The 14,823-nt window shown below is 34.1% G+C and overlaps 1 protein-coding gene across 7 annotated transcripts in view; it reads left to right on the top strand.

Annotated features, from left to right (window-relative positions):
• LOC139491985 (steroid 17-alpha-hydroxylase/17,20 lyase-like) overlaps nucleotides 1-14,823 on the top strand; it is a 136,498-nt gene that overhangs the window by 76,009 nt on the left and 45,666 nt on the right. For 6 of the 7 annotated variants that reach the window (XM_071279990.1, XM_071279988.1, XM_071279989.1 and 3 more), the window contains exons 2-6: nucleotides 8,056-8,204; nucleotides 8,986-9,063; nucleotides 10,592-10,690; nucleotides 11,676-11,769; nucleotides 14,490-14,645. In XM_071279990.1, coding sequence (XP_071136091.1) covers nucleotides 8,057-8,204; nucleotides 8,986-9,063; nucleotides 10,592-10,690; nucleotides 11,676-11,769; nucleotides 14,490-14,645 — 575 coding nt within the window. In that variant the 5' untranslated portion in view covers nucleotide 8,056. Of the gene's footprint in view, nucleotides 1-8,055; nucleotides 8,205-8,590; nucleotides 8,771-8,985; nucleotides 9,064-10,591; nucleotides 10,691-11,675; nucleotides 11,770-14,489; nucleotides 14,646-14,823 lie in introns of those variants that run through there. The other variant, XM_071279994.1, reaches the window with a different exon arrangement.

Below are 14,823 nucleotides of genomic sequence, written 5' to 3'. Positions count from 1 at the left end.
AGCCAACCGTTTTTTTAGAAGTTCTGACAACGAACATATTTTGTAAGTAAGGGGAAGGAAACCAATGTACAGGCATTTTTTCCTGTTATATATTTATATCGGAGTACTCCCACTTGGAATATATAGGTTTATAATTAATTATTAATAAAAAAAATTACACAAGATATTTATACAGTGTGGTCGGGTGCTTTATATAGGTTTTAAACAATAAATACAGGTAAGAGAGTGATTTGAAAACAAGTGTTAGGCAGCAACCATTTGATTTTCTGGAAGGGGGGGGGGGGGTTTCTGTACAAACATTTTTTTGAATAATTGAATAATTAGATGTGGTATATGTATGTGTGCCAAAGAGACAAATCTCCATCAACGTCATAATCAGGTTGGGAACCACCCCACAATGTTATAGAATATCCCTTTTATGAGGGTCATATAAGTTAGTATATATTTTTTGTAAAAAAAACACTTTTTAGTACAAAACGCCTTATATTTTCTGAAAGAACTATATAGCTATCTGGTATTAAATGGTCAAAACATGTCTTCAAATTTTGTAATATTTCTGGACTTTAATCAACCACGCATATCATTTACTTTTATATTATTCAGAAAGTGAAGACCCCTCTTTTAGAAAAGTTGTTTCAAATATGATGTAGTTTTCCTCGTTTTAAGTAAAAAATTCTAAGCTTTCCAAGGATTTGTATAGTAGCACTATACAAATCCTTGGTTTATTCTATTTTTCTTTTCTATAACCATGATAACAGTAAAATAACCCCTTACTTGAAGAAGGGTTCTGCCAAACCTGATAATTCCAAATTCAAGTCATTTATCAGCCTTTTACACAGGCTAGGGCTATGACCCAGACTAAACAGCAAGCTATAAGGGCATAAGGGACCCCAACATAACTAGTGTACACAATTCAAACAGGAAAACCAACAATCTAATATATATACAAACTTAGAAATAACAGCCTATGAACCACATTAACAAACTACTGAACGACAGGCCCCCAAATCAATCCTGACGGGTACATAAACATGCAGCGAGTATGGGTTGTTTTGTTCTGCCGGCATACAATATATTTGCAATTGAAGCCAACCGTTTTTTTAGAAGTTCTGACAACGAACATATTTTGTAAGTAAGGGGAAGGAAACCAATGTACAGGCATTTTTTCCTGTTATATATTTATATCGGAGTACTCCCACTTGGAATATATAGGTTTATAATTAATTATTAATAAAAAAAATTACACAAGATATTTATACAGTGTGGTCGGGTGCTTTATATAGGTTTTAAACAATAAATACAGGTAAGAGAGTGATTTGAAAACAAGTGTTAGGCAGCAACCATTTGATTTTCTGGAGGGGGGGGGGGGGGGGGGGGGGCTATGTTTTTTGTTTTTTTTTTCTGTACAAACATTTTTTTTCGCCTATGGCGAAAACTATCTATTTTTTTGGCGACAAGTTGAAAACAATTTTTTTCTTTCAATTTTAGCATTACATATAGTGGCAGGTGAGGGTGAAACAAACATTTTTTTTTTCTCAGAATCAAAAACAAATTATTTTTTTCTCCAAAAACTGGAAACAAACTTTTTTTTTCCAAAAAAAACCATAGCCCCCCCCCCCCCCCCCCAGAAAATCAAATGGTTGCTGCCTTAATATCTTTTTATAATATTTACAAAAAATGATGCGGGAAATGGACATGATTACATTTCCAGATGCGAGAAGGGGGAATATAAAAAAAAATAAGTGTGCACGGGTCGGTCGAACAAGGAATTAAATTGGTGTGGCCTTTATACATGTTACTTATTTCAAAAAGACTGTAACTAGTATAGCAACAGAATGAACCTTATTCTGGTAGTACAAAAGGTTGAGCAGAAAGAACTTCTGTAGCTGTCTCATGATATATGATTATGTACACACAAAATGTACAATGTACACCCTACAGGCTCGTAGCCCGGAATTTCCAAAAGGGGGGGGGGGGGAGGGTGGAGGTTTCGTTGGACTCACAAACTTGACTTTAACAGTCACAATTCGAATAGAACATTGACTTAAACAGTGCTTATTTGTTTTCACGGGGGGGGGGGGGGGGGGGTCGTCCGAACCCCCCTGGCTACGGGTATGCCCTACATCTCCTTTTGTTCATATACATATTAAAGAACTTAAACATTAAGCATACAGAATAAAATAAGGGTATATATTGTATATATAAGATTTACACTTAGGTACAGGACAAATAGCCCAGGTTTTTTAAAACTTCATTTTGGTCTGTCAGAATTTCTATTCAGTAAGTACTACATTTACTTGTACACTACAGACAATTAGTATACGTAGTATGCAAAATTTTATTTAGAAAATAAGAATCTGGCCTGCGGCAGCCTAAGAATAAAACATCAATCGGTATACAGTTACACTTAAGTCTTTCAAGTCTTCATGTGAATAAAAATCTAGAATTTTTGTTGTTTTAGAACGTACAAATACTGATCTTGCATTCATGATGCAGCTTTGAAATTGAGGAAAGTGTAGTTTGTACATGTACATACATGACATAGCTAACTTTAGAACATCTGGCAGTGTCTTGCCTACACACTGTCTGCAAAGTTATAAACTCTGTGATATTAAAGGTGCTCACTACAGTTCCTATTGATAATATTCACTGGGGTAAAGCTGATGACCGTAACTGCATTCACGGTCATCCCAAGATGTCGGATGAAAAAATAAGTCAGTATCTGTATTGTCTGTTACAGTGTTTCTATATCATTTTCTTTATAAAGGAGACATTGATACGATGTAAGTTTATAAAAGATTCACACGGAAATCACAAATTACTTCCGAGAAATGTGCATGAAACAGGAAATTCGATTTTAAAAAATCGCTAAGATGACCGTAAATCACAATCGAGATGACCGTAACAGAATCAGCAATTCATAACAAGGCTGACCGTAATTGGTTAAAAGATGACCGTAATTTGTAAAAGATGACCGTAATTTCTAAATGATGACCGTTACTTTTAAAGGATGATCGTCAATTCTAAGAAATATTCGTATTTGTATAACTACTGTATCAAATGATTAATGGTGTTGATATAAAACGTATTTATATGAGAGTATTATCCTATAGGTTACATTAGGACGGAGAAAATAAGACGTGCTTTAAATACAAAGTTCACCATATATATCTTTTTTTACGGTAGAGGGTATATTTTTTAAAATGAACATACAACAAGACATGCACATGAAAAAGTGGGGAAAACATGCAACAAAAGTGCGATTATATGACACCTAACAAGTATAATAAAAAAAAAAGTGTGCTGCGCAGCCTCCCACTAAAAGCCAAAAGATTTTTTTTTTATTTCTGGAATTCCTTGTAATGACATATAATAAATGCACTTTTTTAATTTTTTTTTAATTCAACCAGTGATATTATATCGTCTTTGATTTGTCTTCTATTTTGTCCTGCAAGTAAAATAACAGATACAATTGAGAAAGGAAATGGGGAATGTGTCAAAGCGACAACAACCCGACCATAGAGCAGACAACATGTTTTTAAAATACTACGACCAAACTAGTGAAGGCGAGCTCCAGCAAAATAGATCCTTAAAATAGTCTTGTGCGTATAGTATATCATAAGGGTCAGGGGCGGATTAAGCCATTTTCAAAAAAAGGGGGGTCCCAACCCAGGGTAAAGGGGTTTCAAACTATGTGTCCCCATTCAAATGCACTGCTCGGTAAATAAAAGGGGGTTCCAACCCCCGGACCCCCCCTCTTTGGATCCAACACTGAGGGGAACCTTGTCAATTTGTATGTACAGCAATGTTATTCATATATAAAGACAAACTAAGATTTTAATCGGCTTCCTCTGGAACCATACACACAGGCTCGATTACCGGATATTCACATGTTAGATTAGTGTTTTTATGCTCCATTCATGGGCATTGTGTTTTCTGGTCTGAGCGTCCGTTCGTCTACTCGTTCGTCCGTCTGTCCCACCTCAGGTTAAAGTTTTTGGTCGGGGAGGTTTTTGATGACGTTGAAGTCCAATCAACTTGAAACTTAGTACACATGTTTTCTATGGTATGATCTTTCTAATCATAATGCTAAATTACCGTTTTTCCCCATTTTAACGGTCCACTGAACATAGAAAATTATAGTGTAGATGAGGCACGCCGCATGTTCTAGAGACACCTCAGAGGGATTCATTCTTGTTTCTTCAACTTTTCGTCATATCTCTGTCAATTTGTATTAAAATTTTAAAGTCGTTATCAATAAATATTTCATTGTTTACGAGAAATTAGCAATTTACTATCATTGTCATGAACTCAAAATACGGCAAATAGTTAAAAATAAATTGATGAAACATGTTTATATCCGCTAACTAAGCCCCTATTGAGACCAACACAACAAAAAGCTATGAATACAAATACGGATATTCTTAGAATTGAGGGTCATCATTTAAAGTTAAGATCATCTTTTATAAATTACAGTCATTCTTTACAATTACGGTCATCTTTTACAAGTTACGGTCATCTGTTTACCAATCACGGTCATCCTTGTTTTTTGTTACGGTCATCTTGAAAATATTTTGATAATGATTTACGGACATCTTAGCGATTTTTTCAAATTGAATTTCGCGTTTCCTGAACATTTTTCGGTAGTAATTTGTGATTTCTGTGTGAATCTTTTATAAATTTACATCGTATCAATGTATACTTTGTAAAGATAATGATATAGAAACACTGTAACAGACAATACAGATACTGACCTAATTTCATCCGACATCTTGGGATGACCGTGAATGCAGTTACGGTCATCAGCTTTACCCCAGTGAATATTGAGGTGGGGTCTTTGTTGAAAATTTAGTCTAGTGTCTTACTACAGATTAAAATTTTTTAGACCAGCAACTTGTTATTATAATTGCCAATCTCATGTTCTTATATCACTCGCTCTCAAAACAAATTATATCCATGATTCATGAATTCAAACAGATTGACTGTCAGCTGGCCAACCATGGAATAGACTAGACCTTAAGTTTTTTTTTACATCAACAAGTGAAACTACAAACTTCCTGGACAGCTCATGGGTATTCTAAAACTTCACCTAAATGGCACATAAACACTGTGGACCACGAAAGGATTTGCAACTAAGACAGTTCAGGCATAGTACACTATGCAATTCCTTGGTTCAGGGATAATTTCTAAAACAGATGAAAAAAGGGTATCGGGATCGTTCGCCCTGATTACATGTTCGCCCTAGGTTCGTTCGCACTGAGTTTCTTCGCCCTGATAGTCCGTTCGCCCTGGGTTCGTTCGCCCTTTTTTCATATATAATATGTATATGATACATTAATGAACGAGTTATATATATATATATATATATATTAAAATTTATGTATATCCATTAAAATTAAATACAGAATATTTGCAAAATTTATATTAATTACTAGTAAATAAAATTCTTGGCTGCATTGTTACACTTTAATTTATAATTACTTTTAATTACTGTTGATTGAATTTTGATTGCTGATTAGGTATAATTTGAAATCTTTTACATTTAAAAATACAATGTAGTGCTGAAATTCTGAGAAACTTATTTCCTAGTAATGTAATTACATACAGATACCGTGAAACTTAGTCCTCAATACCTTAATAAAGTCACAATATCTTGTAGTCCTGAAATATACAGAAATGTATAACCTAGTAGCAGCTAGCTATAGACAACATAATACAATATTCGGCGAAATTGTAGACTGACTTCAACATATTCAATTATGTTATACACACAATGCAACACTATATTAGAAATTAAAATCAGTGCGAACGGACTCAGGGCGAACCGGTATTAGGGCGAACCTGAACTAGGGCGAACCGGAATCAGGGCGGACGGACCCGGATTCGAAAAAAAGGGGGAGAATTTCAACTTCAGGGGTAGATTTTTGTCAAAATGAAGATAGTCGGCTACAGAAAACAGCAAAAAGACGACAGAATACTTACTCATAGTCAATTTATGGCGTACAATTCGGCTTGTAAGCTGAAATCCTTGGGTATCCTACCGTAGTCTAAAATCGTTCATCTTGTCAGTTCGTTAGGTATTTGTGTTTGAACTTAACACACCGGGAAACTCCGCATTGACGTCACTACGCTACTTCCGGCGTAGAAAAACAATGTAGAATACGTTTTTTCTGCACTTTTGAATAAAAAAACATTTTTGAAGGTAAGTTTTCATTGTTCTCAATAATTGCTAAAAAAATGCCAATTTCTAATGCCCGTTTCAATCCCGACTTCCGAATGTATAAAAACATTCTAGAACTTCACAAAATCCCACTTCCGGCCTCCATTGCTTTGTGTACATTCCATTCAGCATCATCCATCTTGTGGCAGGCAATACAGGTCAAGCAAATCATATTTTTTGGGAATTTTAAAATGACATGCTCCTTACGTCTTTCGCGATTTTCCCGCGAAAAAAACCCAACCAAAATGAAAGGAAAACTAATTGAAAACACGATGCCCATGCCATAATTTTGTACAGGAATATAGAGTAGGTTAATGAAAAATAATTTACATTTATTTTTCATAGAATTTTCTTTTTATTCATTATAAAAAGATCGATATTCTGACCATCATGACTGTAGATAAATATTCATACAGAATTCCATTGATGTCAAAAGGGATGGCAAAAAAAGAGTTTTCTTGTTGAATAAAACCCAAAATTATATCAAACTATTTTGAAGCAATATCCCACAAAGAAATAACGTAATTGCCGTAGACTGGAAAATCCCCTAATTGACAGTAGAGCAATTTGATTGGGTAGAACGAATTGACATCACGTGATTTTGACGCCATTGAAATTTAAATGTAAACAAACAAGGTCAGAAGGTTCAGTATGGGACAGCATCGTACATTTAGTTACTGACAAATAATTATGAGTTACCAAGCTTGACAATGCATGGTAATAAAAAATGAAAGCTAAGTGTACAGAAAAAATAAGAAAAAAATAGCCTTAGGATAACGACTTATCATTACACCTGGATACATGGGCCAAGTACAAGTTCAATAAAAATTGTAAAAAATTGTAAAGCTTAAAAATAAAGAAAAATTGAAATAAATTTTAAAAAGCAACCTCAATCAGGCATGCGCCAGAAAGTAATCTTCAAAATGTTGATGGTTTTCTGTAACTAAAGAAGAAGAAGAAGATTATTCGCCTCTTGCAACAAAAACATTCCGTCCGTTCAAAACATGTGGGTTTCAAGCTTCCTGTTGAATCGGTTTTCCAAATAAGGAAAACAAGCCACGCCTCTGTTGCGAGATCGACAAGTAGGATTTTCATACAATACAAGTTACGGCTTGTAAAATAATGTGACATTTTATTTTTATTTTCAATAAATTATCATTATTTATCTAATTCTGCATAGTTTATCAATAAAAAGATCAAAATACAAGAGCGATTGACGACCAGAGAAATGAAGCGGACAGCGTCGTCACTATGGAGACGCAACGTTACTCATTAATATTCATGAGCATCACAAGAGTTATTTGCCCCTGAAAAAAATGACTCAACATACCCTGAGGGGGGATAGGACCTTTATCGGGACTGCGGGATCGGGTGTTTTTAAGCTCGGGATTTCGGGATTGACCCTTTCGGGATCCGGGAATTCTTTTTTTTCGATTTTCGGGACCTCGGGATTTAGTGATTTTATGCCCGGGATTGCGGGATCTGATGTTTTTTAGCCCGGGATTTCGGGATCAGGACCCCTCCAACCACCACTCTACCCTCGTAATATTCAAAAAGGGACAAAACAATAAACCTACAAAAAATAGAATGAATTCTTAAAAAAACAAATGAAGAATGTGCAAAATAAATTCCACAAGTATTTCGTGTTGCTTAGTCTTTAATTTTCTATTTTGTGTATTCTGTACTTTTATTTGTCTGTTTGTCTTTTTATTTTTAACCATGGGGTTGCCAGTTTATTTTCTATTTTATAATATGAGGTTGACTGTCCCTCTGGTATCGTTCGTCCCTTTTTGATCATTATCATAATCTCTGTTTTTGCATTTTTATATTTTCAGAATGTTGTATTCAGTTTTATCAACTTTAAATGTCCAAACAGTTCTAATTGGATTACTAGTTTTACTTGTTGTATACAAACTCAGACAAAGATGGAAATATAATCTTCCTCCAGGACCATTTTGCTGGCCTTTGATTGGAAGTTATGAAGGTAATAGCATCTTGCTGGCCTCTGCCTGGAGGTTATGAAGGTAATATCATCTTGATAGCCTTTGATCGGGAGTTATGAAGGTAATATCATCTTGCTGGCCTCTGACTGGAAGTTATGAAGGTAATACCATCTTGCTGGCCTCTGACTGGAGGTTATGAAGGGAACATCATCTTGCTATCCTTTGATCGGAAGTTATCAAGGTAACATCATCTTGCCATCTTGCTGGCCTCTGATTGGAAGTTCTGAAGGTAATATATTTGCCTCATAATTATAAGTTAATTAGTTAATCTTCCTGGCCTCTGCCTGGAGGTTATGAAGGTAATATCATCATGCTAGCTTTTTATCGGGAGTTATGAAGGTAATATCATCATGCTGGCCTCTGACTGGAAGTTATGAAGGTAATACCATCTTGCTGGCCTCTGACTGGAGGTTATGAAGGGAACATCATCTTGCTATCCTTTGATCGGAAGTTATGAAGGTAATATCATCTTGCTGGCCTCTGACTGGAAGTTATGAAGGTAATATCATCTTGCCATCTTGCTGGCCTCTGATTGGAAGTTATGAAGGTAATATATTTGCCTCATAATTATAAGTTAAAAACAGAGCTCTTTGGATTATATTGTCGTCTTGGGTTGATACGGATGTAATTTTGAAGCAGAAAAACTCATATGATATTCACTATCAATCAGAAGATGTGTCTGTAACTAAATCTTTGCTCAGGCATTTGTTTAGCCAGTATATTTATAACAGAAATTAATTGTATGATTTTGATTAATTCCAGCTGCCCAAGCTACATTTCTGCATGAAGTATTTGAAAAGTATACAAAGAAATATGGACCAGTCTTCACTGTTAGTCTTGGTACGTTAACTATAATATATTGACATTTCAGTTATATCACGACTTGGAATTCAAGGCTGAAGTCACTGTAATTTGTGAAGCAGCTGTTCAGATAGAACAATTGGAATTCGTATAAAACATGGAGATTTGATATTATTGGCATGAAACTATTATCCACATAGCCCAAAAAGACGTGGATAAAGGCAAAAGTATATCCCCATAAGGTCTTCAGCAATGATCAATAACCATACCATAAATCCAGCTATATGACCTCACTATGACAAACTATATATGAGACCATTAACACAAATTGACAAAAGGCGTGTTTTTTTACAAGCATAATAACCGAAATACGATGTGACAAACACAATCAACGACAACCACTGAATGACAGTCTCCTTTCTATGAAATTATAGCATATGGTAGGATTAACTATATTTGTGAGCGTCCAGCTCTCGCTTGGGACAGTGATTTAACTTTTAATGCATACTTTATTTAGTGTATCTCTATATCGCTAACAATCAATTAAATAGATATAAGAGGACGTGGTATGGGTCAACTCTCATTCCAAATCACAATTTGTAAAAGAAAAGTAAAGTTTGGAATTGTATAAATCTATACTGGACTGTACTCATTTTTAATCGACCAGTCTGAATTGATTTGAAATCAATATATAACTCGGTATCACTGTAGTCTAAACCATACCTAACCTACTTAACCATACTTTGACCTATAATTGTTAACGTTTTAAACATTGAAACTCGGTTGGAAAATAGTCTCTTTGCCACTCATACCACATCTTATTAATATTAACAGTGCGAACGTGCACTTTACCTTTACTCGACTTTTTCTCGACAAGTACTCAACCATTTTATAAGTGTTTCAGCTATAATCGTTCACGATTCAACCATTATCGACCAAGCCTAAACCATGCTCGAAAAGTCTGAACCATACTCAACCTAATATTAACCATACACTACCAAGTAATTGCCCGATAGTTCTCTGTCATGTATTTCGCAACATTCTTGAAAACTTGCCTACTTTTGCATACCTCCATTCTTCTAAATACGAGTGTTATAGTTTCTAACCAAGTATTGATGTCATTCTGATTTTTTCCAGTTTTACCTATGTTTTAGGTATGTCAATAATTGTTTGATATATTTGTGTTGGTTGTTTACCTGTTTTACTTTGTTCCCAATATACATTGTATTCCTCGCAATCACGACAGACGTCTCTCTGTTCAGTTTGCGTAAATGCTCTGCTTTTTCTTCCCCTTGCATAATCTGTCACGACGAACTTTTTATGAAAGAGGGACGAAAAATACCAGAGGGACAGTCAAATCATAAATCGAAAATAAACTGACAACGCAATGGCTAAAAATGAAAAGGACATACAGACAAACAATGGTACACATGACACAACACAGAAAACTAAAGAATAAACTACACGAACCCCACCAAAAACAAAGAGTGATCTCAGATGCTCCGGAAGGGTAAGTAGATCTTGCTCCACATGTGGCATTATGTACAGAACCTTGATTTATTTACAGGACCTTATCAGATGGTTGTTTTAAACGATATCAACAGCGTTACAGAAGCATTGGTCAAAAGAAAAGCTGATTTTGCCAACAGACCATTTTTTCATTCAGGTATGAGAATACTTGATACTGATCTATGCATATACTTTTTTATTTACGATGTCATTCAGTTAAAAGAAGCATAATTGTGTGAAGTATTAAAATATTATTTATAATTCAAAGTTGTTTTCTGCTAGCGTTTTAGTCAATCTTTGTGTATGTATTGCAAACTTTATGGATTTGAAAAATATTTATTATCTTTTCATAACACGAAGTTGCAGAGAAATGATTAGTGATAAATGTGAACACTGAATGATTTATTTATTTCACAAAAGTACTACAAAAACCTTAAAGCTATTTAATTTTCCAAGGATAGTTTATGCTGCCTTATCCCTCAAAAAGCTAAATCAAAATAACAATCGCTAATCGGAAATTGCTTGATGTGGATACATTATTATTCGTGGGATATCAATTTTAATGTTTTTCGTGGATAAAGGAGGAACGAAAGATACCAAAGGGACAGTCAAACTCAAATCTAAAACAAACTGACAACGCCATGGCTAAAAATGAAAAAGACAAACAGAAAAACAATAGTACACACGACACAACATAGAAAACTAAAGAATAAACAACACGAACCCCACCAAAAACTAGGGGTGATCTCAGGTGCTCCGGAAGGGTAGGCAGATCCTGCTCCACATGTGGCATCCAATATGAAGGTGAATCAAGAATTCAAACGTTCAATGAAATACAAGTTTTCTATAGGCTTGTCTGCAGACTTGGCAAAACTACGAAATTAAATAATAACGAAAATGCCATGTTTACTGAATCCACGAAAATTCATACCCATGAAAATAAATGAATCCACAGTATTAATGTGTAAGATAAGAATTGACAAGCAAGTTACGCATATTTTTTAAACGTTAATATTTTACAGTTTAATTTATTTTGTGAAAGTAATAATTTTTTACTTTGTCGGAATCATTTAAAGATGCAACTGAATAATGTATCGTGAAAGATATTCATTTCGTATAAAATCAAACATTTTACATTGAAGTTGATCGGTTCACTGAGGGAGGTAAAAATATTGCTTTTGCGAATTATACACCAACATGGAAACTGCACAGAAAAATTGCGGGAAAGGCATTAAGGTATAAGATTGATTTAGTCTTCTTTGTCAACTTCTAGTAGTTGTTTTATGTTCCCTGTCTTAAAGATCTTAATTATAGTTAAACATAAAATGAATTGGTTCACGGAATCAGTAATGTTTCATAACCTTTATATGTATAAAAATATTTTTTTTATGAAATTTGGAAGAGCAAATGCTTTCATAAACAAATAGACCGCAATGGAAGAAATGTGTATAATTAAGTCCAACATTCTGGTATGAAAGTGGCAGTAAAGGGATTTCAAATTCATAAGTAGAAGATAAACTGATAATGAACAGAAAAAAGGAATGGAGAAAGAAAAAAACAACAGTCTACTAAAGACTGAACAACAAGAACCCCATCAAAACCCTGGATGATCTAGGAGCTTTCTGGGGGTAAGGTTCCAATTTGACTTGCACAAATAGCAGTTTTTACAGGATAGTTATGACATTTTATCCGTCTTCTTATTGTCTAAATTAAAAATCAGCAGGTTTAATTTATTTTCATTGAAAGCACCTGTGCATTGTTTTTCACGTGGTAAAATCCATAGTTTAGTGTCCATTGTCAAGACCATTTTGTGATTATGATTTATGATCATAGAATTGTTGTATTATGTTTTTATTTGTCTTTCTAAATCTATGTACTTTTATGAATCACAGAGAGTAAGGTTCAAAATCCCTCTAAACTTCAAGCATTTCAAACAGCAAACATATGGGTATAAGGACAAGCTCAGAAATTATCTGCATTAGTTGTGTTGACTCTATGTTCACCACACTAGACTAAGTCATATACAGCATTCTGAATAATTCTATGCATCTCGAACAGCTGTTGCCGTTATTTACCATAAAATAGACACGGAAACCGGTCTGTTCGTGATTAATTCATGCTGTCCCACCCACATACTCTCCAATTGCCAATTGTTTTTCTTTATATACTTGTATATTACCAATGTTATTTCAACTGATCGGGCGGAGCTTATGTTTTAATTTGCATAAGGACAGTCCGTTTGAAGATGTGTGTGATAAGGATGATTGCTGTTATAACTATTATTGAATTATAATCACTAATCAGTGTCACAAAACGCATATACAAAAGAATTGAGTGTATGATATGGGACAAATAACTGGACACTTCATTGTAGAGCTTAATATCCCAAAACTCCTGTCTACAGACGGACTGGTCTTGAATGAACGAAATTCTTAAACTCAATCCAGTCAAGTGAAATTCTAGTAATACGTCTAATCATCAATAATAAAGGAAACTATTTATATCGGCGTATAAGGTCATGGTAAAAAATATAACCGTGCATAAAAATAATAGATATATGAAACGCTTGAATCATTGATATACACGGAAGTCTCAGTTGTTCCTTTTCAAACATTTTGAAAGCCTAAGACTATACAATACAAAAGGTGAGGATGAATTAACAGACAATCTAAAGCTGACATACGTTTTAACATATTTAACATAATCAAGATATAGAAAAACAAATGTGATCATACATTTAGAGTGACGGGGAAGAATACTTATTTATAGTGCAACCTGATATTACATTTTAACATACATTAATACAGAGTCAATCAGCCAGCCTTCAAAGGCTTACGAAGCACTGTCAATTAATATCTTTATATTGAGATATGAGTTTGAATAACTCATTAAAAATTTGTCAAAAACTCACTGAGCTGCCCGAACTTACCTGCGGGAGAAAAGTTATTCTTTTGTCATTCTAAATCCCATTGGTCCGAGTAATAAACGAAACAAGATTTCGATCAGGTATTTGTGGTAGTACATTCTTTTTTTTAACGAAAATATTTACAGATAATAATAAAATACTGAATAGTCGATCTACCCTATCTATAATTTTGAAAATTTGTACTTGTAATCCTCAACAGAAAATAAAAGTGCCAATATTTGTTTTCTTGCTTAACCATGTGGTTGTAATTTGATTTTTTACAAGGCGTTGGATAAGTCAACGAACCGGTTTAACGAATCAACATTATGTCAACAAACAATTATATTGACGTGAACATTAGTATTCTAAATTATTCATACCCGTATAAGGCAGTTTATCTTACCTCCTATACATTTCTAGGAATATGATTGGTTAAAAACGACCTCGTGGAGACCATGTATATTCAATATTAGGTTAGTAGGGAGGCGGGGCTTATTTCAATACACGGTTAGTAGTGGATTAACGACTTAGGCACTGTTTGATTATTTAGAAGTATTGTTGATAATAGATATTTATCGTTTACATTAGTTTTTAGTGCAGACCGATTGAAGAAGGTTCTTAAAATTGAAAACTTGAACACTTTTATACAGAAATAAGAAGATGTGTTATGATAGCAAATAAGACAACTTTAGTCTTAATGCAACAAATAAAGATAGTCGGTAAGATAAATTCGTTACATAGTGTGCTAGTGATCTAATATGATATATACAGGGTAAGTAAATTCCATATGGGGTTCGAGCTTCGCTCTCACCCTATATGGAATTTACTGACCCTGTATATATCATATTAGGTCACTAGCACACTATGTAACTAATAATATCCGTCATGCTATACATTAAGTAAGATAACTACAAAACAAAACTACATTTGCAAATATGTTGTACCCGACTCGCTTCAAAACACGTGAAAACATTACAAGTATTACTGTTGATAATTGAAAAGTGAAGTGAAATGATTATCATTAAAATAAAATCAGAAACCTTTATTGTAGGCAATATATGATTGGAAATCATTTCGAAGCAGTTCTTCATGAGTCAATGAATAAATGCTTGCCCTTAATGGCAAAAGAAACCGGAGCATTTAATCCAGAAAATTACATAGATCTAATGGTGTTCAATATTCTTAATGCTGTGTGTTTTGGGAAAAGGTAAGCAATAAATGGATATGAGTGGAATTTGTTAGCTTACACCTTTCAGGTCAATACTATAATTGGAAAAGATAAATGCATGGACGTTTAAGCTCGCATTAAAAACATTTCTGTCAGTAATTGAAATAGACATAACAACGCTCACTGGACCCAAGCTTACAGTTATCTAAATGCAATT

Source organism: Mytilus edulis, chromosome 10 (genome assembly GCF_963676685.1).
Source record: "Mytilus edulis chromosome 10, xbMytEdul2.2, whole genome shotgun sequence".
Lineage (NCBI taxonomy): Eukaryota > Metazoa > Mollusca > Bivalvia > Mytilida > Mytilidae > Mytilus > Mytilus edulis.
This window is presented reverse-complemented; position numbering and strand designations above follow the sequence as displayed.